We start from the raw sequence: 26,762 nt of genomic DNA on the forward strand, positions 1-26,762 counted from the left end.
GTCGCATTTGACTTTACAATGATTTTTATTTTTTCATGTTTTTTCATATTTTATCTCTATTAATGATAGTGGAATTTTCTATAAAACTCTTTTAAGATAACTAAAAGAAGGGTAAAAACTAAAATGGGGTATTCAATGGAAAAATATTTCAAAAATAATAATGGGGCTTTTTAAATGGGAAATTTAAAAATGAAATATGAAACTTCTTAAACGGAGCGGAGGGAATATTAATTAAAAAAAATAAAAAAAATACTTCATTTTTTTAATATTATAATCTTTTAATTCTAAAATATATTTTAATTAATAAAATACTTATCTCTTATTATTTTTACTCTCACTTGTAATTCTTTTTTTCTCTCTATCTTTTTCTTCTCTACTTGTCTCTGTTCTATTTTTTCCCCCCATTTTTCTTCTTTATTTTTTTCATTATTTCTCTTCCGTCTCTCTGCTATCGCTCCGCCATTGCTCCGTCGTCCCTTCGCCGTCGTTCCTCTGTTTTTTCATATTTGATTTATCGATTTTGTGATTTTTACATTTTATTTCAATTAAACCTAAACAAATTGATTTTTAATTTTTTTCCAATTTTTAGATCTTAAAATATGTAGAAAAATAATTTTCGGTTAAGAAAAATAATTTTATGCAAAAAGACAATGTCTGATTATCATGTTATTATCACTGTATTATCATATTATTATCATAACACTGCAAAAAAAATTCTACAAAAGAAAATTGATTATCATTTGGTATCATAACATTATCATATGTCGTTATCATAATATAATCATATGATACCGAAATGGTAATATTTTATGTTACCTATATTATAATGTTATGATAACGAGATGATGATATATATGATAATATTATGATAAAACAGTTTCTAATTATTATGCCAGTATCACTATATTATCATGTTGTTATCATAACACTCTAGTGTGATAATGTTATGATAATTAGATGATAATGAAGTATGATAAAGTTATGATAACGTACGTAAAAAGAATTTATAAAAGAATTTCATAATAACAGTATGATAATATTATGATAACTAGATGATAGCGGAGTAAAATTACAATTATTTTAAATACTCAGAGTATGTAATAACCCGGAAATTTAAGGGTTAAAATATAGTCAGGTGTCTAATATTTTATTAGACGGTAGTAGGTAAATTAAATTTAAAGATAAATTTAATTTACAAGTGTCCCGAAATTTTTATTATGGCTATAGGATTGCAAATTTAAATTTTTAGAATTTAAATTTGATTAACTATATAGTTAACGGTGGCAATATGGATTTATGAACTGGGTGTAGAATAATTCATAAGTCCCTAGCGAATATTTTTGGTGCTAATATTCGCGAAATATTTTAAAAAGGTTATCGTGTAAATTTGATAAAATTTGGAAGCAAAATTTTTATCAAGCGCAGTCAATGCACGCTTAATAAATCGAAAATGATTTATTAAGAATAAAATATAAGTCGGATGGGAATAAAAAATTCTTTCTATATTTTATTAGATTTTTGGTAAAATTTTCACGAAATTCGGAAGTCGTTTCCATTTAGGCTACGAACAACTAGTTTAGAAGTTGGTGTAAAGTGCATGATTGAGCTAATATTAAAATGTACTTTTGTCAATTATATAAATACACTTCAATTGTTAGTAAATGAGCATCAGAAGCTCATTTGGTCCAAAACCAAATAGAAAAGGAGCTGCTTCCTTCTCAGTTTGTGCGGCGACGATTAGGATTTCGTCCGTTCGATCCGTTTCTCCATTGTAACTCCGTTTCTTCAATGATTACTCAAGTAATCGAGGTATTATACCCGTATTAAACGTTTGTTTTGATATATTTCGAATATATATTTGTTTATAAACGGTTACCGTATCGAATCGAACGTAAACGTATTGTTTTTATGTTTCGAACGTGAATATGGATAGATTGGATTGTGTATACGTGTTAGGGGCGAAAAAACGGGGTTAGAGCATGTCGGAAAGCCCGGGAAATCAACTTTCCCAAGGCTGAGCACCCGGGTGCACGAACGTGCACCATGAGAGGGTGCACGAACGTGCACTAGGGTGCACGAAAGTGCACTACCCTGAGGTGCGCGATCGTGCACCATGCTGAGGCGCCAATGCGTGGGGATTTTTTTGGGGCTTTTTGCCCTAAAAACTTGACATAGTTTCGTTGATCCGAAAACGTTTTAAAATGATAACTTCTTTTGGAAGAAAGTGAAAGAGTTTTATAACCTAAACCTTAAGAATTTTAAAAGGAGATTTTAAAAGTAAAGTTAAACATTTATAACAGACTTTAAAAGAGTTAAAGTCGACGTTTAAATGGTTTTAAAGAGTTAGCAATCGGTTTTGCTAAATGCTTAGTATATGACCGAGAATTGTTTTGACAATTAGGTCTATATTATAAATGGTTTTTATTAGGTATTGCGATACCTAAAATAACTTCTAGAGAGAAGTTTAAACGTTTTCTCAAAATGAGAATTAATACTATGGTTTTAAAAGAAAACAGACCATAAGTGTTACGTGTTTATATGATTATATGTTTGACCTAGATCTGGGTTTCTGGAACTAAATATTATATAGGAAACATATATTGATGTGTTTTATCCTGTTTGCTTTGTGTGTTTAGTCCGACCAGCTAGCCAGCAGTCTGACCTCAACCACAGAATTAAATTCCAGACCTAGCGGTGTTTGTGAGTTCATTTGTTTACTTTTGAATATTAGTATTTCAATTGTTTTTAAATTCATAAATCGCACTAAGTATGAAACTTAGCCAAGGAAGATCCACTGAAACGAGCTATCTATTGGGCAACAATAGGACTGTATGATCACCGGTGATAATGAACTAGATAAGAGGTAAACCTTATAAGCATACATACTGAGATTAGGTTAAGTCAGATGCTTGTAAAGCGGCTTAAACCTATTGGGTAGTCCTGAGGTGGCAGTGACTTAAGATACCCAATAGCAACTAGAAGGGGGGGTTGAATAGTTGCCACTAAAAACTTTGCGGATTAAGGATTTGATTAAAACTAAACTAATGGAGGTTTGAGAAGGAAGAACACACAAGATTTATAGTGGTTCGGTGATTAACACACTCACCTACATCCACTTCCCTCAAACTAGAGGTTTCCACTAAACTTGGAGTTTTTACAAGTTCACTCCCAACTTAGGTTTTCAAAGGCTCAACCCAAACCAACAACTAACAACAACAACCTATAGTTTTTCTAGGCAAAACTACAAACCAAAAAACAACAAGAGTTTCTAGGGTTCACTCTTAAACCAACAAATTACAAAGGTTTTTCACACAAGATTTGAAGATTGCTTGAGAGGTTTGAATGCTTTTGTTGTCAACCCTTTTCCATACACAATAGTATGATATATATAGGCCTCCAAACAATTCTTCCCGTTACTCCTTTTGTGTGAAGCAAAAGAGTAACAAATCAACTTTTCCAAGAATGCCTTGCCAGACAAGGTTCGCGCCCGCCAACTTCACTTCGCGCCCGCGAACGGCTCCTTGGACAAAGTTCTCAACGGTCCTCTGCTGAAGTGTCAGCACCTCGTTGGGTGTAATAAATGACCGTTGCAACTCAACTTTTTTGAGATTTAAACTTCGCGCCCGCTAGGTGCACTTCGCGCCCGCGAACTAAACTTCGCTCTCAACACTTGTTGAATCTGGCACTCGCGAGCTTCAGCCCCTATTCATGTCTGATTAAGTTCGCTCCCGCGAACTAATGTTGGCGCCCGCCAACTTCCTCTGGACAGCTTGGTGATCGAAAAATTCGATTGTCGCTGGAGATGTCCGATTTGCTTTTCGAGTGTTCCGGGGGGTTCCTACACACTTAATTAGAGTGTTAGAACCTTTGGTGTTAATTGTCATGGTCAAAATAGAAGAGATTGAATCAATTAAGGTCCAACATTCTCCCCCTTTTTGACTTTGACAATTAACACAAAAAAAATAACTTGAAGACTAAACTTAGACTAAACTTTGTCTCCCCCTCAATTGATGCATATAATACAAAAAGAGAAAAGTTAAGTCAAGTTGAGATATCTCCCCCTTTGGCAAAATCAAAAAGCAAAAATAGAGACGACGGAAGCATAAATTGCACGAGTTTGAATACGACATGAAAAGCACAATGACATTAAGATAAACATAAGAAAACACATGTGTGTTCCAACCACACTTAGAAAAACAAGCAACACAAAAAGACTATGAAAAGAAAACATGACATGCAAGTGAAAGTATGCAATGGGTAGGTTCAATCTTCATCATCATCGGGGTCTTCATTGTGAGGAGGTGAAGTGGAGGGAGAAAATGACCAATGAGAGTCAAATTTGTTCTTGAGATATGTCATCCCTTCCTTGATTGTATTGACCTCCCCCTCAAGCACTGTCATCCTTGACATCATATGAACATTTTGTCCATAAATAGTTTCAAACATTTGAGCTTGAGACATGGTTGCAAAAGGAGGTTGAGGGTTACTTGATGAGGCATGGGGATCCATATGTGGCCATGATTCACGCTCTTCTTGCCTCATTGCCCTTGCGGCTTCCTCAACATCTTCCTCAATATTAGTAGAGGAGATCCTTCTTTTCCTTGCTAGCCTTTCAATTTCACCACCAATGGCATTCTCACCAAACAAATATTGAATGGAGTTGTCACGAATCAAGATGGCTTTAGAAGAATGCTCAAAATGCTCTTGGTCCAAGGGAGCACATTTCCAATGAAAAGGTTGAGGATTAGCATTCTTGACTTGAGAAGTGAGGGCTTTGGCCTTTTTGACTAGGCACGTCACAAAGGAGGCAACCCTTAGGTGACCCCCTCTCTTATCAAGATCAAAAAGGTAATTCATAAAGTAGAAGCCACAAGAAAATTTAATACCTTTTGTTGCAAGATAGAGGAAAAACACATCTTTCTTGGAAATTTTCTCATTGCCCTCACTTCTTGCATGAATGGAGTGAGTGATGATGCGATGAAGGATGAATAATGGTAGGGTCTTCAATGTCTTGGCGGTTGCGGAATTGGAACGATACGGTGTGATGGTGCTAATTTCGCCCCAAAATTCCTCAAAGTTGAACCGAACATGAGAAGGACATGTAGGATGCCCCCATTCAAAGCCAAACGCATCATCAACTTCTTCTCTTGATAGCCGGTAAAGCCTTCCTTGAACTCGAAAGGAGACCCCAAAATAACCAACTTCTCCATCTTCCTTGCGAATGATGTAGAGTGAAGAGAGTACTTCGCGAGTCAAATTTTCATACCCATCATGGTGATGAGAGTAGACAAATTTCCTCCACCCGAGATTGTCAATTAGTTCCAAAACATCTCTTTTCACATTGCTTGCTTCTAAACCCGTAAAATCTATGTAGCGACTAGGCAAAACGGGCCTCTCATGGAACTTACTAATCCTTAAGTTCAAGGTCTCTTGATCATGTGTTGGAATTTCCACTTGTGGTGGAATTGCTTCTCTTCGGCTAGTAGAAGGGCCTTGAGATTTCTTGCCTTGTGTCTTTCTTCTCAATGAGCGAAGGGGGGAATCCATGATGCAAGTGAAAAATGATGATGAACAAGAGTATTTGATGAGAAAAATGAGTGATTTTGGTAGCAAAAGGTGTTAGAATTGTTGTAGAAAGTTGTAAACAAGGGAACTACTAAAGAGGAGTATTTATAGGCATGAAAAACGACTCCAACGGCTAGTTAACGGCTAGTTTGACCCATTAAATGCATTGAAAACCGTTACCAAACGGCTAATTTTTTGAAAATTCGAAGGAGTTCGCGCCCGCGAACTAGGGTTCGCGACCGCGAACTCGCACTGCTGAAAATTTCCTTTTTTTTTTGAGATCAAACTTCGCGGGGGCGAACAAGAGTTAGCGCCCGCGAGGTTTGTCTGGACACAAAAAAATTGACAAAATTGAAATTTTCAATTAAAAGGAATTAAGCCTTGATTTTTAATAGTTGGAACACATTTGATGTGAAATGAGGGACTATTCAGTTTAATTCATGAGTAGAATCAACTAGCTAAGGTCCAATCATTTAATCATGTTATCACAATAAGAGAACAATACATAGCATGAAAAATAACAACCATAGAACCAAAGAAAACATAAATTCGGATGCTTAAAATACATAGCAAGCAAATCACAATAAGGTAGACCCATCAATCATACCAATTTCTCTTAAGATAAAAGACATCCTTTCCTCATTTAAGGGTTTTGTGAAAATATCCGCCAATTGATTGTTTGTATCAATGAATTCTAATACAACATCTCCCAATTGGACATGATCACGCATAAAATGGTGTCTAATATCTATGTGCTTGGATCTAGAGTGTTGGATCGGGTTCTTGGACAAATTGATCGCACTAGTATTGTCACATTTCAAAGGAATATGATCAACCACAATTCCATAGTCCTTGAGATGTTGTCGAATCCAAAGAACTTGGGTACAACAACTTCCCGCGGCTACATATTCGGCTTCGGCCGTGGACAAGGCAACCGACACTTGTTTCTTACTATGCCAAGAAACAAGACAATTGCCTAGGAATTGACAAGTTCCCGATGTACTTTTTCTATCTATGACACTACCGGCATAGTCCGCATCCGAATAAGAAACAAGGTCAAAGGAGTTATTCCTAGGATACCAAAGACCTAAGTGTTGTGTGCCCATGAGATATTTGAAAATTCTTTTGACATGAAAATAATGAGATTCTTTCGGACAAGATTGAAAACGAGCACAAAGGCAAACACTAAACATTATATCCGGTCTACTAGCGGTAAGATAGAGTAAGGAACCAATCATACCTCGATATTTCTTTTCATCAAAGTTCTTACCACTTTCATCCTTGTCAATTTTAGCATTGGTGGGCATAGGGGTTTTGCTTGTCTTACATCCATCCATGCCAAATCTCTTGAGTAATTCTTTAGTGTATTTGGCTTGATTGATGAATATTCCTTCATTACTTTGCTTGATTTGAAGCCCCAAGAAGAACTTAAGTTCTCCCATTAAGCTCATTTCAAATTCATTTGTCATGCACTTTGAAAAATCCTCACAAAGCAACTCATTAGTAGCACCAAAGATTATGTCATCAACATAAATTTGCACAACAAGAATGTCTTTAAAACTTCTTTTGATGAAAAGAGTGGTATCCACTTTACCCTTAGTAAAACCGTTTATGATGAGGAATGTGCTAAGCCTATCATACCAAGCTCTAGGTGCTTGTTTCAATCCGTAGAGAGCCTTGTTAAGTTTAAAAACATGGTTAGGAAATTCAAAGTTTTCAAAACCCGGAGGTTGAGAGACAAAAACTTCTTCTTGAATAAAACCATTTAGGAAGGCACTCTTTACATCCATTTGATAAAGTTTAAAATTCATATGACATGCAAATGCAAGCAAAATTCTAATAGCCTCTAATCTAGCCACGGGGGCAAAGGTCTCATCATAATCGATACCTTCCTCTTGGCTATATCCTTTGGCAACAAGTCTAGCTTTGTTTCTAGTAATGACTCCATCCTCATCAAGTTTATTTCTAAAGACCCATTTTGTGCCAATAATAGAACCAAAGCTAGGCCTAGGGACTAATTCCCAAACATTACTCCTCTCAAATTGGTTGAGTTCATCTTGCATTGCAATCACCCAACACTCATCATTGATAGCCTCTTCAATGGTCCTTGGCTCAATTTGAGAGAGAAATGCAAGGTTGTTAGAGGCTTGAGATCTAGTGAATATACCTCTTTGGAATCCATCAAGTACTTTCTCTCTTGGGTGGTTCTTCGTTGTTCTTGTCGCTTTAGGGAGTTCCGGGTGCAGATCTTCCTCTTGTGGAAAGTCTTCCTCAAGTGTTGTTTGCATTGGTGCACTTTCTTGAGGTTTCTCTTCATCATCCATCTTGTTGAATGTGAGATCAACCTCTCCAATGTCTAGTGATCCAAAATGATCTACAAAATCCATACCTTTCCCATCAAGTGTATTGTTTTCATCAAAAACAACATGCATAGATTCTTCAACAAGCAAAGTGGATTTATTGAATACTCTATAGGCTTTTCTACATGTAGAATAACCTAAAAATATGCCTTCATTGGATTTTGAAGCAAATTTATCTAGGTTATCCTTTGTATTTAATATGAAGCATTTACACCCAAAAACTCTTAGATATGAAATGTTGGGTTTTCTTCCCATCCATAACTCATAAGGTGTTTTATTCAAAATGGATCTTTTCAAAACACGATTTTGCACATAACAAGAAGTATTGACGGCTTCCGCCCAAAAATAGCTTGGTAATTTAAATTCATTTAGCATAGTCCTCGCCATTTCTATAAGGGACCTATTCTTCCTTTCCACTACCCCATTTTGTTGGGGAGTTTTAGGACACGAGAACTCATGAGAAATACCAAGGTCTTCACAATAGCTTTCAAAAAGATGATTTTTAAATTCACCACCATTGTCACTTCTTATACTCATAATATAATATCCCATTTTGTTTTGAACAAGTTTTGAAAAACTTTTAAAAGCATCAAAAGTGTCATCCTTATGAGCCATGAAAATAACCCAAGTATATCTAGAGTAATCATCAACAAGGACATAGGTATAGTGCTTACTACCCAAACTAGCAACTCTAGATGGTCCAAATAAATCCATATGAATCAATTGAAGAGGTTTGGATGTACTTACCACCTTTTTGGATTTGAAGGATGACTTGTGTTGTTTCCCCATTTGACATGAAGCACAAACTTTGTCCTTCTCAAATTTAAAATCCGGAAGTCCAATCACAAGTTCTCCTTTTCTCAAGTTGTCTATCAACTCCATGTTAGCATGGGCAAGCCTTCTATGCCAAAGCCAAGGCTCGTTCTTTGTGGACATAAGACACTTGAGATTCTTGTTAGAAGTTGAGTCTAAGTCAATTATGTAAATATTTTCACTCCTTTCTCCTCTAAGGATGGTCTTGTTATCACTAACTTGAGTAATGTAACAAGCCTTAGAGTCAAAAGTGACTCTTAAGCCACTATCGCATAATTGACTTACACTCAACAAGTTATGCTTCAAACCATCAACTAATAGAACATTTCTAATACAAGAAGATGAGTTTGAAGTCTTACCAATCTTACCAATACCAACCACTTTTCCTTTTGCATTGTCACCAAAGGTTACATAGCCACCATCTTTTGATTGAAGGGTTGTGAATAGCTTTGAAGTTCCGGTCATGTGCCTTGAGCACCCACTATCCACAATCCAAGGTCGATTTTCCTTGATGGCTACTCCTTTGCCCTAAAACACACAAGAAAATTAAGAACTTTTAGGTACCCAAATGTACTTGGGTCCTTGAGGGTTAGTCTTGGAATCATCCAAGTGAATCAAGTTCAAGTGGATTTTCCTCACATAGCACCTTCCATTTGTATGCCCAACCTTCATGCAATAGAAACATCTAATGGTTGACTTAGCCTTTTTGGGCTTAGGTCTCCATGTTTTAGAATGAGTTGAAGGAGCATCCTTACCACAAGAGCAACATGTGTGAGGTTGTCTTGGGTTGGTGTGAGCATTCTTACCCTTGGGTGGTTGTCCCTTGGGGTTGGGACCTCTAGGCTTAGCATTCTTGGGAATGCTTGGTCTAGTGTCCTTAGCCTTAGCATTTGTTGGAATGCTTGACTTGGTAACTTTAGGCTCATCATCCTTAGATGTGTTGGCCTTAGCTTGTGGAGGATCAACATCCATCTTAGTCATAGAAGGACTAGAGGGTGTTGTCTCCTTTGTGAACTCCACATCTATGGAAGAAGATTGTATCATTCTAGCTCTCTTGAAGGTGGTTCTAGAGGATGGAGATGATGAGCAACTAGCCACAAAACCCAATCCTTCCTTAGAAGAAGAAGGTCTTTGAAAAGTCAACATCTCATCTAAAGATTGTTTTCCCTTTTGAAACTTAGTCAAAGAAGTTTTGTACTCAATCACTTCCTTCTTTAATTTCTCATTCTCTTCTTTCAAAGAGTTGAGAGAAGTGAGATTGGAAGTATTGAGTAGAGAAATTGAATTTTTTAAGGATTCATTTTGTAAATTCAAATTAACAATTTGTTTTTGAAAATCATTAATTTTAGCCTCAAGTAAGGAAAAATCTTCTTTGTTTTTCACAATTTTTCTCTTATAGCTATTGACTTTCTTAGCCATAGTTTTCATCATTTCCACCTTCTCATCCCCACTATCACTTTCATGGTCATGGGTAGAGAGATCATCAATAGAAGAAGAGGAAATAGAGGAGTCATTGTGTACCTTAGTGGAAGAGGCTTCCTCTATATTGGCCATGAAACAAATGTTGGCTTTTTCACTTTCATAATCCTCATCCTCTTCACTAGAGTCATCCCATGTCACTTTGTAAGCCCTTTTCTTGACATCTTTATCTTTCCTATGTGATCTTTGTGGATTCTTCTCATTGTTGTTGCACTCATTTTTCATATGGCCTTTCTTACCACACTCATAGCATTTCACATCTTCCTTCTTGAAGGGTCTTTTGTGAAATTCTCTCTTGCTTTTGTCTTGCTTCCTCTTGATGTAGTTGTTGTATCTCTTGGTGAACAAAGCCATTTCTTTGTCACTCCCATCATCCGAGTCCAATTCAAGAAACTCATCATCACTAGAGTAGCTTGACTCTTTAGCTTCCTTTGCCTTAGTTTCTTTGACCTTGGTCTCCTTAGCCTTCAAAGCTAGCACCTTTTTCTTTTCTTCTTTAGGCTCTTCCCTTTCAATGTACATTTCAAAGGTAAGAAGCTTACCAATTAGCTCATCGGTGTTGAGCTTTGTGAGATCATTTGCTTCCTCAATGGAGGTGACTTTTGACTCATAGAGACTCCTTGGCAAAGACCTCAAGATTTTGCTATTGACATCCGCCTTGGAGTAGTGCTTCCCATACTTCCTTAATGCCTCAACAATCTTGAGAAGTCGGTTGGTCATCTCGGTCACCTTCTCTCCGGCCTTGTGGAAGAACATCTCATATTCTTGAGTTAGGAGTTGAATCTTCTTGAACTTCACTTCACTAGTTCCTTCATGATGATTCTCAAGAGTAACCCATATCTCCTTTGCGGTTTGACAATGAAGAATTTTTCCTCCTTCTTCTCTAGAGAGTGCATGATAGAGAGTGGACATGCACTTATTGTTTTTCAAGTAGGCAATTTCCTCAAGGGGAGTCCAAGCATCTCTTGGCTTATTCACCTCAACACCATCAACAAGATTTGTAGGACAAACCCATGGCTTCCTTATGCATTGCCATAGATTCACATTTTCACTATCAAGATACTTCTCCATCTTTTGCTTCCAATACGCATAATCGGTACCATCAAAGTATGGTCTTATGGAATTGTTGAGAAACCCTTCCATTGCTTTTGGATCTTCAAACTCTTGCAATTAAGCACAACTAGAGCACCAAGCTCTGATACCACTTGATACCCAATAGCAACTAGAAGGGGGGGTTGAATAGTTGCCACTAAAAACTTTGCGGATTAAGGATTTGATTAAAACTAAACTAATGGAGGTTTGAGAAGGAAGAACACACAAGATTTATAGTGGTTCGGTGATTAACACACTCACCTACATCCAATTCCCTCAAACTAGAGGTTTCCACTAAACTTGGAGTTTTTACAAGTTCACTCCCAACTTAGGTTTTCAAAGGCTCAACCCAAACCAACAACTAACAACAACAACCTATAGTTTTTCTAGGCAAAACTACAAACCAAAAAACAACAAGAGTTTCTAGGGTTCACTCTTAAACCAACAAATTACAAAGGTTTTTCACACAAGATTTGAAGATTGCTTGAGAGGTTTGAATGCTTTTGTTGTCAACCCTTTTCCATACACAATAGTATGATATATATAGGCCTCCAAACAATTCTTCCCGTTACTCCTTTTGTGTGAAGCAAAAGAGTAACAAATCAACTTTTCCAAGAATGCCTTGCCAGACAAGGTTCGCGCCCGCCAACTTCACTTCGCGCCCGCGAACGGCTCCTTGGACAAAGTTCTCAACGGTCCTCTGCTGAAGTGTCAGCACCTCGTTGGGTGTAATAAATGACCGTTGCAACTCAACTTTTTTGAGATTTAAACTTCGCGCCCGCTAGGTGCACTTCGCGCCCGCGAACTAAACTTCGCTCTCAACACTTGTTGAATCTGGCACTCGCGAGCTTCAGCCCCTATTCATGTCTGATTAAGTTCGCTCCCGCGAACTAATGTTGGCGCCCGCCAACTTCCTCTGGACAGCTTGGTGATCGAAAAATTCGATTGTCGCTGGAGATGTCCGATTTGCTTTTCGAGTGTTCCGGGGGGTTCCTACACACTTAATTAGAGTGTTAGAACCTTTGGTGTTAATTGTAATGGTCAAAATAGAAGAGATTGAATCAATTAAGGTCCAACAGTTCCGGCCCAGCAACCTTATACAGAATTAAGATGGCTGTAATACTTAGGTATGCAGCTCATCCTGTATTAAACAATAGTTGAGCATATGCATTATATATGATAGCATTATAACGTAACAGGACTATGGTTTCATTTGGATCGAGGACTGATAATATTTATATATACCGATATTTTGTATATACGCGATTTTGGTATTTAATTGTAAACCTATCTACTCACTCAGAAATATTTATATTTCTGACTCTGTTGTTGTTTATCATTTTCAGGTACCTAGCTACCGGGTCTGGTCGAGCTTCCACCCGTTTCCATCAAGGAAGCTTATTTGGTTGTTATGTAAATAACACTTTAAACTCTTAGATGCTGCAATAGTGTATATAGTTGTGCTATGCTTGTAGCCACGTCAGGGTTCCTCTGTCTATATACTCTGATAGGAACCTGACTTTGTCTATCTCTTTTAGGTGGCTACTTAATAGGCATATGGTGTTTTATGGTGTCCCCTACGGGTGGGCCAAGTTTCGTGTCTTTGGTTTGCAAGGACACTGAGTGTAGTTTAGTTGGCCTTACGTTTGAGTGCCTGTTGTGCATGTTTTAAATATGTTTAATATAACGCTTTGAAAGGAAAGTGTTCGATATATTTTATTAAACATATTGCTCGGATGCGTGGTTTGAGACAGGGCTGCCTGTGAGGCAAGACACGTGAGCTAAGTCCCTGTATCACCGCACCGGTTTTCAGAAATGCGCGTGGGTCAGAATAACTAGGGTTATTCAACCAGCATTTCTGAAAACGCGATTTCGTTTTACGTATATTTTTAGAACTGTTTCTAAGTTAAACAGAAAAAAATGTTTTAACGGTATTTTCTGAAATCGGAACGTACGCGAGGTACGATTTAGATTTATATTTGCAAAAAATTTATAGAGGTTTTAGGCTTACTAAGGCTTTCGGAACAACCATTCCCATTCCCTAGCGCCGGTCTCGGCTCGAGTTTCGGGGTGGAAATCGGGTCGTGACAGAGTAGAAAAATAAATCTGCAAAAATCTTGGAGTATTTTTTTAAAACTTTTCCGTTTCTGGTAAAAAAAAAAGGGTTAAATTGCAAATTCATACATCAACTTTGACCTAATTTGCACTTACAATATAAACTTTTAAACTTGGCAATGTCGGTAATGAACTTTTCACTTTTGGCAAATCGATACACCGATATTTTTTGAGAAATTTTTACTAAGTTGGAAGTCGGGATTGTCACGTAGGCTGACAAGTTGGAAAATAAACGGTGTTTCGATTTGCCAAAAAGTAAAGGTTGATGCGTATTTTTGCCAAAATTTTAAAATTAGTGTTGTAATTACAAATTACGCTAAAGTTTGTGATTTCATTTGCAAACGTGCCAAATTACGTGCAAATACTAAAATCCATTGTGTCAGTATACGTGTTCTTTCCGGTTTCCAACTCAGCAAAATTGTCTCGGTAAATAATCGGTGTATCGATTTGCCAAAAGTGCAAAGATCATTACCGACATTGTCAAGTTAAAAAGTTTATGTTATAATTGCAAATTAGGTCAAAGTTGGTGTATGAATTTGCATTTAACCCAAAAAACAATTATTTTCAGTTTTTAAAGTAAGTACGTAAAATTCCCAATAATTTATGAGCAAATTACTAAAACACCCCTGACATTTTACATAATTTATACTTTAGTCCCCTTGTTTGAAAATCAAATGATATGGTCTTTTACTTTTGTTTTTGTCAACGACTTAGTCCTTCCATTCATTTTTAGTGTTAGTCAACAAAGTTAACGAACTATATGGCCCCTCACTTTTGTTTTTGTCAACGATTCAATCTCTTACTTTTGTTTTTGTTAACGATCTAATCCTTCATATTTAAAAATTAATTACTCTTTAGTCCTTTAACTTCGTTGACTAACATCAAAAATAGACGGAAGGACCAAACTGTTGACGGAAACAAAAGTGAGGGGCCATATAGTTTAATTTTCAAACAAGAGGGATTAAAGTGTGAATTATATCAAATGTGAAGATCTCATAGTAATTTGCTCATAATTTATTAACATTTGGTTTTTTTCAATAACTCTTTTTATTTATTTTTATTAATTAAATTGTAATAAAGATAAATATCAAATATATCGTAAATAAATTGTTATAAAATATTTAAAAAATAAATCAAACCAAACAATTAATATATCTGAAAAAAATCTAAAAAAATCCTTAATTTACGTCATAAGAATCCGCAGATTCAGGTGTTAAATATTTTCGATCATCATTGCATCGTTAGAATTTTCATATTCAATGTGTTTTTTTTTTCAACATCTATATTTCAATAATACGACAATAATTCTTGTTTCATCAGGAAGTCTGAAACTAAAACTCCGACATACGCTAAATAGTTTTACTCTAATTAATTCCAACACACCAAAATAGAAAAATAATATCATCAAAACACATCAAAACTACACAAGTTTATAATGGAGCAATTTATTATTAAAAAAAAAACAAATAATCTTTAAAATATAAATCTTAATCACTCAAAACTATCCCACCTTTAACTCCTTAATTTTGCAATTACACCTTAACGTAAGAATTTTTTTAATTTTACTCTAATTTTGGGTTTTATGTTTCAATTCTACCCTAAAGTATTAAATTAACCTCTTTTTATTTAGAAAAAATTTAAAATAATCCTTCATTTTTAATCTATATTTCAAATAGACCCTCATATTATAAATAATATAAAAAAAACCTTCGTTATTACTAAAATCAACAAATAATAATTATTTTTGATTTATTTTATTAATTATGAATAACTTTATAATATCAACAACTGTCATTTACATAAAACAAAACCAAATCGATTTATGAAAAATAATTTTAAAAAAGATCACCTAACTAACATAACTAACATAAGTATTAAATATTTTTTAGTTAAGTATTACATTTTTAGTTATGTTTTAAATATTTCATATATATAACATTTTATAATTTTTTAATATTATAAATATATCCCTATATTTTTATTATTTACACGTTTACACCACGTTTCATGTCCTTCATATTTTAAAAATATCGTTTCTCCGTGTCCGTTTCGTGTCGTTTCCGTTTTCCATTTCCGTTTCCGCGCTACCTAGGTGATCACTTCTTTTAATTATTTTGTCAAATGTACTCAACCAAGTGAGACCAAATTACGATCATGTATTTCTCCATTACGTAATTCCGCATTCCTTTAAAGATAGTGTGAAAAATTTAGAATTGATCCTCGCTTACCGAAATTGAAGACTCTCCATCTTCACGGTTTCAGTTTTTATCGTGTATTGTGCATCCTCTACTATCATATTAAAAAGTGAAACTTTGTGAGAGAAATTTGTAATAAATAAGTGGATCCTACATTAATATACTTTTTAGAGTCTAACCATTGTGAAAAGAGAATTATAAAAAAAGGATTAACACATTTAAAGTTCGTAAACTATCCAATTTATGTTTAATACATCCTTCATCTTCTATTTGGATCTTTTTAACTTTTGTACTTTTATTTATCATATTTTTTGGCCCTAGGTAGAATTCTGTCTACCACATGGTTGCATTCTCTAAATTTTTTTGTTAGAAGATGGTTTTATCTTTAAATTACTCCTACCTTATAATATTTTTTCGTTTATATTTGTACCTACAAAAAATTCATTTGTACCCTTTTTCTAATTTTTCATTTTCAAATGTACCTCAAAATTTATGTTTTTAACAATTTAATTAATTAAAAGATGCAAATAAACAATTAAATAGAGGGGTTATATTATACTTTTTCTATTTATAAAAATATAAACAAATCCTTTAACTTTAAAACTACTCAAATAAATCCTAAAAATTAATCGTTTTGAAATTTTTTATTTAAAAAACTTCCGACCCACCATTGTACTCTTTCGATTTACGAATCCGCTATCAAAATCCGATAATTTTTGTACAAAAAATAAATTTCTTTTTTTTTTAATTTTTTCCAAAGCTGCCCCTCCTTTCATGAAATTAAATAGAGCAAATTACTTAAAGGCCCCTGAGGTATACCATAATTAACAGTTTGGTACCCTTTGTTTCAAAAGTCTACTTTTTTTTTGATAATTGGGGAGGGAGGAGCGCTTGTGGGAGGATTTGAACCCACGATCTTGGCATTTGCTGCTGCTTATACCATTTGAGCTACAGCTCGTTGGTAAAAGTCTACTTAATGGTCTCTCAGTTTTAATTCCGTTAACTGAGAGATCCTTCTGTTAATTTGAGGGACTAAATCGTTTAACGGATTGAAACTCAGGTACTAAATCGTTTAAAAGTGAGGGACCAAATCGTTTAATAAAATTAAAAGTGAGGGACCAAATCGTTCACAAAACTAAAGGTGGGGTACCAAATCGTTTGAAAATAAGTGTCGAAATTAACGGAGGGACCTAATAGTTAACAGAATTAAAATTGAGGGACCATTAAGTAGACTTTTGAAATAAGGGGTACCGAACTGTTAATTATGGCATACCTCGGAGACCTTAGCGTAATTTGCTCAATTAAATAATTAGGCCTTTTTATAACTATAAAACTCGGAAATTAAATATTCAAAGGACAAAAAGTTAAGCTAGATAAGGAGAGAAAACACCATCACCATCTTCTTGCCACAAAATGGAGCAAGTGAAGCTACTAGGAGCTTGGCCAAGTCCCTTCAGTTACAGAGTAATATGGGCTCTAAAACTCAAGGGTGTGCCCTATGAATACGTAGACGAGAACATCTTCAACAAAAGCCAGCAGCTTTTACAGTATAACCCGGTTTATAAGAAGATCCCTGTGCTGGTTCATGCTGGAAAATCTATAGTCGAGTCCAATAATATTCTTGAGTACATCGAAGAGACTTGGCCACATAATTATCCTTTGCTTCCTGAAGATCCTTACGGTAGAGCTGTGGCTAGATTCTGGGCCAAATTTGAACAGGATAAGGTAAGAGTACCATTTCTATGATCACTATTCTGCTAATTTACATATTCCGGTCGGGGTGTGTGTTTTCGGGTATAAACCGAATTAACTTATTGAATCAAATCGAAATTTTAATTTAGTTCAATTTTTTGTTAAGTTCGGTTATTATTAACAAATTTGAAAATTTTATTTAATTTTGTTCGGTTCGATTTTTGGTAGAGTTTTACATGATGTTATTTTTATTTTTTAGAAATTTAAGATATATCTTAATTTTTGTATGACTTAGATATTATCCTCTACATTTGTATATAACTGAAGATAACATCAAAATGATCAACCGGATTAAATAATTCTTTTGTTTCGGTTATGCCATCATATCGTGTTAACATATGACATGATATTAACTGGATTAAAAAAATAATTTCATTTTATATGTTGATGTTCAACTTATCGTCTTGTTATCTAGAATTAACGAAAATAGAACTAAACTAATTGTGTGATTTTTCTATATAGATGGGAATGTGACAACCCACGTACATATGAAAGGTGTATAGATTCAACTATGACCAAATAACTAGAACTAGTTGATAGGCGGTTGAATCTTTACACTTATAAACTCATTTATATTTGCATTCCTTAACAATATGGGATTAACTTTAACAGGATTAAAATAAAAATTGACGGATTTTATTCTTATACATCAAATAAAAAAAAGTTTAGGAATTTTGTTATTACAAATCACGAAAAGGACCATGACGACGGTGTAAATTACTCCAAATACTCATGCATATGCATATTCTCACCAATTTTTCGAGCATAATGATTGAACTTTAATTATATAAATGTGTAATCTATATATGCAGAGTTCGGTTTTCTTTGGCTTCTTTATAACTGTAGGAGAAGAGCAAGAAAAGGCAGTGAAAGAAGCAAAAGAATTATTTGGAATAATAGAAGAGCATGGTCTTGGAGACAAAAAGTTCTTTGGTGGTGATAACATTGGATTAGCTGATTTAGCCTTTGGATGGATGGCTGGTTGGCTTCAAGTTATGCAAAAAGCTGCTGGTGTTGAATTAATGGAAGCTCACAGCTTCCCTCGTTTACAAGAATGGATTACCGATTTCAAAAACGTTCCCGTCATCAAGGAAAATTTTCCTGATTATGACGGAATGTTAGCTTATTTCAGATGTAGAAGAGCAATGTTTGTTGCATCACCAGCATCATAAACAGCAATAAGTTTCCATGCAATATAAATGAAGCGCTCAAACATATGACTATAAGTTTCCGTGCAATATAAACGGAAACTATAATTGCCAGTATATGTTATACTTTCTCTTTGAATTTCACTATCATGTTTCATTGTGTAAACCATACCAATAAGGGGAAAATATTTCAAATTGAAGTACTGTTGAGGATAACACAAGAAATTCAATAGATTATCAGTTAGCATATCTGTGATGTTACTAGTTCTTGAAATTTAAAAAAGCTTCTACTGTGATTAAGCAACAACAAACTCAAATGATTTCAATGTACAATTTAACTGAAGACTTAAGAGATCAATAAACAGGAGTTGAAATCGGAAAGAAAATTTATACTAATGAGATGAAATTACTTTTACTCCAAATTAGCAAAGGCATGGCGCGAGGTGTGTCTTCCTAACTCTCCAAGATTCACTATGGAACCGGATTTCAATCAATACAACAATAGGGATTCAGGCCCTATGTCTTTTTGGCATTGGCTTCTAACAACAAAGGTTCAATTTCTCCTTTCCGGTATAGCTTCACGGTATCTGCATTTGAGTTCATAAAACAACATCAAATTGCCAAAACTTACTTTGGTCTACAGAATCTACTAGCAACGCAAAGAACCAATCAATTTCCACTTGAAAGTGATATCAAATTGGAAGTAAAAAATGTGTCAAACAGTTGTTTTTCCAGTAACAACAATAAAGGCAGAAAAGTTTTAATACCACGAAAAAATGTTTAGAGTTATCAAACGAATGTTATACAATTAGATGAGCGTATCTGAGCAAGAAGATTAAAGGCATTTAAAGAATGTACCTGTGCAACCTCCAATGTGTTTGCCCCCTGAACATGAAAGTCGAAAAGAAATTGAACATTCATTAGCATCAAGCACATAAAGAGTATGTTATTGCACGATAACATCTTTTAGTAAGAAACAGATAAAGACGCTAACATAGATGGATTCATTATTCAGCTTTATCTTAATTTTTATAAGTCATGTTTGCAGGCAATAATGAAATCTCCTAGCTTCTCTCTGCACCACCGGGAAGACATAAATCTAACAGGCGATGGCTTAACTTTTTGTCGGGCAGTTAATTTTCACAAGCACCTTAAACTCTAAAATGGTACAACAAATCAGAGAAATCTCTCAGATATATAATAATGTTGGTGCTTGAAATTAAATTGGAAAAGTTAGAGGAATAGAACCTCTCAAGAGAGAGCATGAGTACATAAAACACAAGACAGTGAGAGACACAGCCTCCCGTATTGCAACAGAAATGAATTATACACTATCTGTTTTGTATATATCTTGTACAGATTGTGCAAGAAAAGTAAACATGTGGATAATACATCTTCAACCCGCAGAATGCTATAGCAGTTCTTACCAATAAATACATTTGGAACTGTGTGTTGTCCAGTAAGCCTTTCAAGTACCTTCTGTAGCTGAGGCCCTTGGGCACCTGAAAAAGAAATCAGAAGAAGTCCTCAACCAGTGCAAGTTCTGTTCGATTAACATATAAAGAAAGTGCCTCGTCATCATAAATGAAAATAGCCATTCACGTCAATTTCAAGTCCAATATCATTAAATTTGAAAACAAGTATGCATCTAACTAACAGTTTCATCCTTTGTTGTATGGAAACAGAAACGTTAATATGAGAAATGTGAGAAATGTATAACGATAAAGCAATATCTTTTCTGGAAAAAATTATAAATATGAAGTATTGAAGTTTTAGAATCATTTTCGGAAGCAGAAACGAAACAACGTAATATGTATGACTCGACAAATTTCCATGCAACATAGGTCCAACAATCGCAACTACCGCAACATGTAATGCTGTATATCATTGTTTTTTTCTACTAGTAGAAGCCTAGTTTTGCCCAGAGGAACAAGCAACAATAGTCGGTTTTCAAAAAATCTACAACTGATTATATCAATATCAAAAAACAAAGACCTAATATTTCTAGCCCACTTTTCAAATTTCTATAACTAATCATACCGAGTCTTCATCCCCATAACATAATTGGAAGAAAAGATATAGAATTCTAGCGTCAATAACATCAGCATCAAATGGCCTTAGTCCTAAGTTAATTGGAATCGGCTACATGGATTCACTTTTCCCATTTAGTACGAATTGAGACAATCTCTTCTAAAAGGCCAATAGTTGTTAAGTCATTTGAATTATTATTAACCAAGTTTGCTTAGGTCTACATCTCCCTCTCTTCACTCCTCTGCCTTAATATATCCAACCTTTCTAATGGAGCATCAACTAGTCTGCGACTCACATGACCAAACCATCTTAATCTATATTCTCGTAACTTATCCTTAACAGAACTAACTGCTACTTTTCTCTGAATAAATATTTCAACATTTTACAACTAACTATATCAAACAAAGCTCCAACGCAAATAAGATGAAAAATCTACCATTTCGAGCCTAAATTTCATATCTACAACTGATCACATAAAATGAGCCCCGAACTTCTCTTAAATTGAAACTTAACCTAACAATTTCACCATTTACCTCTAAAACTATACTCCATCCATCATTTTCTTTGCACGTAAGTCTAGTTTTGCCATACAAATAACTGAACCACAAAACTCTCATTGAAGCCAAAAATTCAACTACTTAACAATGCAAAAAGTACAAGATTCACATACCCAATTCATCCAATTCTATAACCAACGGTTCCACTCCAAGCTTCTTGAACAAAACTTTCACTTCAGACGAATACCTGCACATCAATTCAAATACCCAAAATAAAAAAAAGCATCAACCTTCAATAAAAACACTTCCACAAACTAAAAAAAAATCCAAACTTTACAAGAATTGAAACTCACGAGCACCAAGATTTAGAGTAAACAACAACTGGGTTTTCAGATACAGTCTTTTTGACACTCTCCTCGAGTCTCGACCCGAACGAAGAACTCATAGCTCGAATTGAAATCAATGGTCTGTGCTTTCTTGAGCCATTGACTCCAAGAATTGTGGCTGGTTTAAGGATATTATTGTTGAATGGACAACATGAAGTGGAGAGAGGGCAGAGAGTGCGAGAAGATTTGAGTGGAATAAGTGTGAGATTGGTTAGATTGTTAGCGATTGCCATTCTTTTCTTCTGAGTTCTTTGAGCTCCTGTGTTCTTGATTTTGTTGGCTGGATTTTGATATTTTTCACATGGGATTTTGTTGATTGTTGAAATAAGAAAGGCTTTCAACTAAAACACATGTTAAGGTAGATACAAAGTGTTAGGAGTCAAAAACTTGTAACACTTCCCACCCCCTATCACTTTTATTTATTTATTGATGACTTCATAATTAAAAGAATAGATAGATTAAACAATAAATAGTACTGTCAATGTTATTTAAATTTTTAATTATATCTCAAAAATTATTTTTACATTTATTCTAATTAGTTTATTTCGATTGGTTAGAGACTTTAAAATCTATTAAGACTGCCAAGACTAATGTCGTAAAAGTAAGTGATGATATTTTTTTTATCAAAAGTCTAAATAAAAACATTTAAAAGATAATAAAAAATACAAAATTCTCAAAAATGTAAATATTTTTCATAATTATAAAATGGAACGAGTATGCAAATAATTCATTTTGTCCATAATGGAGGGTGTTTCATATAGTTTCATATAAATTACATAAATATTTTTTTCAAAAAGAGTTTAGTGAAATAGATTGGTTTAAGTAGCAATTCGCCATCTTAACTTATAAGTAATGAAAAATTAACACATAAATTAATTTTGTGGGTAAATCAGTCATGAATTTGTTGATTGTGGAATATCAACCTCATTTTGGCAAATTAACTTACAAGTTGAAAGGAAAAATTGTCAATTTAAAAAACAATTAGCTTATAAGTTGGGTGGGTGGGTGGGGTGGGGTGGGGTGGGGGGGGGGGAGTTAATCTCCTCACAAAATTAATTAATGCTTTAATTCATTACTTATAAGTTGAGCCGACAAATTACTATTTAAATCGAAATAGATTGATAAAAAATCTTATTTTCTCTGATTCATGAAAAACTTACGTGAAAACTTCATATAGGATTTTGTCAGAGCGTATGATCAAATGTTTAATAAAACAAAAATACATAATTTTTGATATAAATCAAAACATTAAAGTATTAATCTCCTCACAAAATTAATTAATGCTTTAATTCATTACTTATAAGTTGAGCCGACAAATTACTACTTAAATCAAAATAGATTGATAAAAAATCTTATTTTCTCTGATTCATGAAAAACTTACGTGAAAACTTCATATAAGATTTTGTCAGAGCGTATGATCAAATGTTTAATAAAACAAAAATACATAATTTTTGATATAAATCAAAACATTAAAGTATAGTTCTGAATCCAACCTTTTTTTTTATTAAACACTTATGAATTCGTTATAAAACACCTTAAAACCTTTAAGAAAAACTTTAAAAATACATGTGAAACATTGATGAAAAACTTATAAAATAAATAACTTACAAAAGCAATGAAACAAACATGTAACTAGCAAAAACAATAGCACTAAACAAGATAAAAATCTAATTTCAAAAAGTATTAGTGGAAACTATGGGAAACAAACGCAAATCTTTGAAAACACTAAATAAACAATCGATAAACAAAATGGAATTTTGTGTGAGGTTTTTAAAAACATGGTAAGATCCACACTATTGACAAAAAAGGGGACCGCGGAGCACGATTTTAGAGACGACGATAAGTGGTTGAGAAGAGCAAGCGGTGGTGACATTAGGCGGTTATCGAAGTGCAGGCGGCGACTGTGAAGTGCTGGTGGCGGAAACGAGAGAATAAATATGATATTAGGTTTTCTAATAAAGATAACCGGTCAGCGACAATATCAAACAATGAGAACATCTAGGGGCAAAATCAAATAATTTGATCGTGGCCACGTCTCTTCGCTGAAGATAATGGTGTTATGAAGATGAACGTTTATCACAGATAAGTGTCTTCCAAAATTGTCGTGATGTATACCACTTTTGGCACTTCTCCTTTAAGGATAATGTTTTTAATTCTGGCAAAGTATCTATTGTTTTTGATAATCCAAATGAAAATTTCCTCTTCAATCAAAAAAATTCAGCTTCACCAAACCAAATAATTAACAATGAAGCCCTAGAATTGGAAGGTGATGATTTGATCATAGCAACTAATGTGAATCAAATATCAGTACTGATGGACCAAGTCCTTTTTCATCTCTAATTTTGACTTTAACAATCAATTTAGTATGTAAGAACCAATTAAATTAAAATTGCTTTATAAAATTAAATAATATATATTAAAAAAATTAGTCTATATATATATATATATATATATATATATATATATATATATATATATATATATATATATATATATATATATATATATATATATATATATATATATATATATATAAATTATCAATTTACATAAAAACAAAATTACTTATATATTTCAATAAAAATTATATGAATTTGTCAAATATTTAATAATTATTAAAAGTATTTTTTTAAAAAATTAATATGAATAATTTACATATACATCATTTTCTATCATTGACCAAATTACACATTTTTAACAAAAATGATATAGTTTTAGACTTGAGAATAGATAAAAGTACCCTTATCAAATAATCAAAACTTTAATATTAAATCGAACGATAGTATACATATCGCGTCTTTTTATTTTATTGATGATTATTTATTTGTGATAGTTGATAATATAAAAGATATGGATAAAAGAGTACCTAATTAATTTTAAAAGTCAAAATAATATATTATAATATAGTAGAGATCATATTTTAAATAAAACAATATATGTGGTTCTAGTGATACCCGTACTGAACCGTACCAAACCATTAGGACCGAATCCCCGTACCGAACTGTACCGAAAAATAAAATCTCCAAACCGATTCGAACTGATTACTGGTGCGGATCCAGAGATTCAATTTTTGATATCCCCGGTTTTTGGTTTGGTTCTGAAGATTTATCAATTTTCGAATTTCCCCGAACCGTGCTCACCCCTATAAAATTTGAAGGAGATAAGCTATAGGGTGAGTTCTTCAAATTCTTTTCATGATATTTGGTTTTGATGAATTGTGATGGTGAGTGTTCCATGTTGAAGTTTCTTTAAGATTTTGATGCATAAACTTGATGAATCAACATGTATATAGGATTTATGATGAGTTTCTTTATGATCCGTTGATATTCATGTATAAACATGATAAAAAGAGTTATATGGATAATTTATATGATTATTTATAAATTAGAAATGAATAGATATGGGTTTTACATAAGCTATGATATTTCGAGTCTTGCATGCAATGGAATTAGGGGTTTGATCATGAAAATTTTCACATGGATATGATTGAAATCATGTATGATATGTTCGATATGATTTTGATTGATTTTGGATGAACGTGTGCAAAGTTAAATTCTAGGGACTAAATGGTCAATTTGATAAATTTAGAGGATTAATTTAATATTTCATCAGAAACATGATTTTTGGAAATTATGAACTGATTTATAATGATTTGAAAAACATAAATCATTTTGGGACTTAATTGATTAAAAATCAAGGTTTTGGGTGAAAATGGTAAATTCTGAAATTTCTAGGCCCATTATGGTAATTTTTCCAAATATATAAATTTTGATGCCAAGGGGTTGGATTGAGACCCAAAAATAAAGATTGAGAATCTTGAATAATTTTGAAAATAAAATGGTAAAGAGGGTGAATTTGTAAAGTTTGATAAGTTTAGGGAGTTTTTTGTACTTTTACCAAAATCCTAATTTTTTAGCCAAAATGGGTTGATTTGATTAAAGATATGAAAAATAATATTTTAGTAATATTATTGGAAACAAATGAATTGAATTTTTATTGATTTTAAAAAATATATGTCGGTTTATGCTTTGTTAAAGGAAATTTATCGTTTTCGCTATTTCGCTTGATAAAGACGTATTCGGAATATGAAAAATGATTTCAAGGATTATGGAATGAAACCCTGACCTGGAAGGAAAACCTCGGTTTACGGGATATGAAGTTCGAAAACGAAAACGATATCGTCGAGCATTGAGTGTTGCAATTGGCCGACGAGGTATGAAAAGTGTTACAGAAAGAAAAAGGAAAGGTTTCGTAAAGTATTATTTAAAAATATGTTTTATCGTGGAAATTATTTTACGGAGCTAAACTCCATAACAATTTCAAATGTAAATAAAGAAAGGAAGTTTCAAAATAAAGTGATTGCAATGTTTGAATTGTTTGGATGCTATATGGTTGGTGTATGAGTCTAAATGTTTTTCCAAGAGTTAGAATGTGATTATGTGCATTTATACAAATATTAATTCGTTCGCATCTGTTATATTCATTGCATTTTGAGGCACCAGGATCCAAACCTTCGTGAGTTCGTATTGTCGGGAGGAGGCGAACGATATATGAGCTGTACTTTTATTTTCGGCATTAATTATTATGAATTATATGCATATGAAATGTTTGGAAAATATATATTATATATGTTTTGAAAAGCTGATATTGGTCCGAAGAAACGATCTTACCTATTTGGCGACAATAGGACTAAGTGTACAATAGTAACATATGTAAGTATGTATCGGATTAGAATTGAATGATATGGTATATGCGAAAGGGAGATAACAAAAATTCATAACGGCTGATGGTTAAATGCCCCAGATCATGTGTGACGGCCACTGTATGTGTAGCAACGGTTAAGACATTGGGTTTAAGATAAACGGTCGACGATTGTATGCGCCAGGTCAGTTATGACGACTCATGTTTGCATGGAGATCCCCGGATATGAGTAGTGGCAGTGGTTGAACCCCGATTAACAATGAATTAAGATATAATGATTAATTGTGATTCGAAGAGATAACTATGAATCGAGGAATAAGATTTTGTCTCGTTTTTCATAACTGGTTATATATATTTATATTATTTTGTTAAAAAGTCTCTCTTGTTTGTAGAAGATATTCACTCAGAATTCTTACTGAAAAAGAATGAAGAAGAAGATGTACTAATTATAAGACATATGGTCAAAAATAGCCTCAAGATATTTTTCAAAAGATTCTTTTTAATCCAAGTTTGTTGGGCTACAAGACAAGTCAAAACATTCTATAAACAATTTAAAAACGAATAGGAGAAAAAAATCACGTAGAAAACTGTTATGCCAATTTTGCCAAAATTAGTTCCTCTCTTCTGT

General features: G+C 33.7%; 2 protein-coding genes across 2 annotated transcripts; one reads left to right on the forward strand and one right to left on the reverse strand.

The window, feature by feature from the left end:
* Positions 1–16,972: 16,972 nt before the first annotated feature.
* On the forward strand, positions 16,973–18,768 carry LOC126656225 (probable glutathione S-transferase). Its single transcript, XM_050350740.1, has 2 exons — positions 16,973–17,344; positions 18,184–18,768. Exons 1-2 carry the CDS (start codon positions 17,033–17,035, stop codon positions 18,541–18,543), a joined length of 672 nt encoding a protein of 223 aa, XP_050206697.1. The 5' UTR covers positions 16,973–17,032; the 3' UTR covers positions 18,544–18,768.
* A 25-nt stretch (positions 18,769–18,793) lies between these two features.
* On the reverse strand, positions 18,794–21,807 carry LOC126656226 (monothiol glutaredoxin-S10). The gene is made up of 5 exons (XM_050350741.2): positions 21,401–21,807; positions 21,221–21,294; positions 19,947–20,021; positions 19,378–19,404; positions 18,794–19,106 (listed from the first exon to the last, which is right to left on the reverse strand). The coding sequence occupies exons 1-5, from the start codon at positions 21,664–21,666 to the stop codon at positions 19,036–19,038; spliced, it is 513 nt and encodes a 170-aa protein (XP_050206698.1). The 5' UTR covers positions 21,667–21,807; the 3' UTR covers positions 18,794–19,035.
* Between the last annotated feature and the right edge of the window lie 4,955 nt (positions 21,808–26,762).

This window comes from Mercurialis annua, linkage group LG7 (assembly GCF_937616625.2).
Source record: "Mercurialis annua linkage group LG7, ddMerAnnu1.2, whole genome shotgun sequence".
Lineage (NCBI taxonomy): Eukaryota > Viridiplantae > Streptophyta > Magnoliopsida > Malpighiales > Euphorbiaceae > Mercurialis > Mercurialis annua.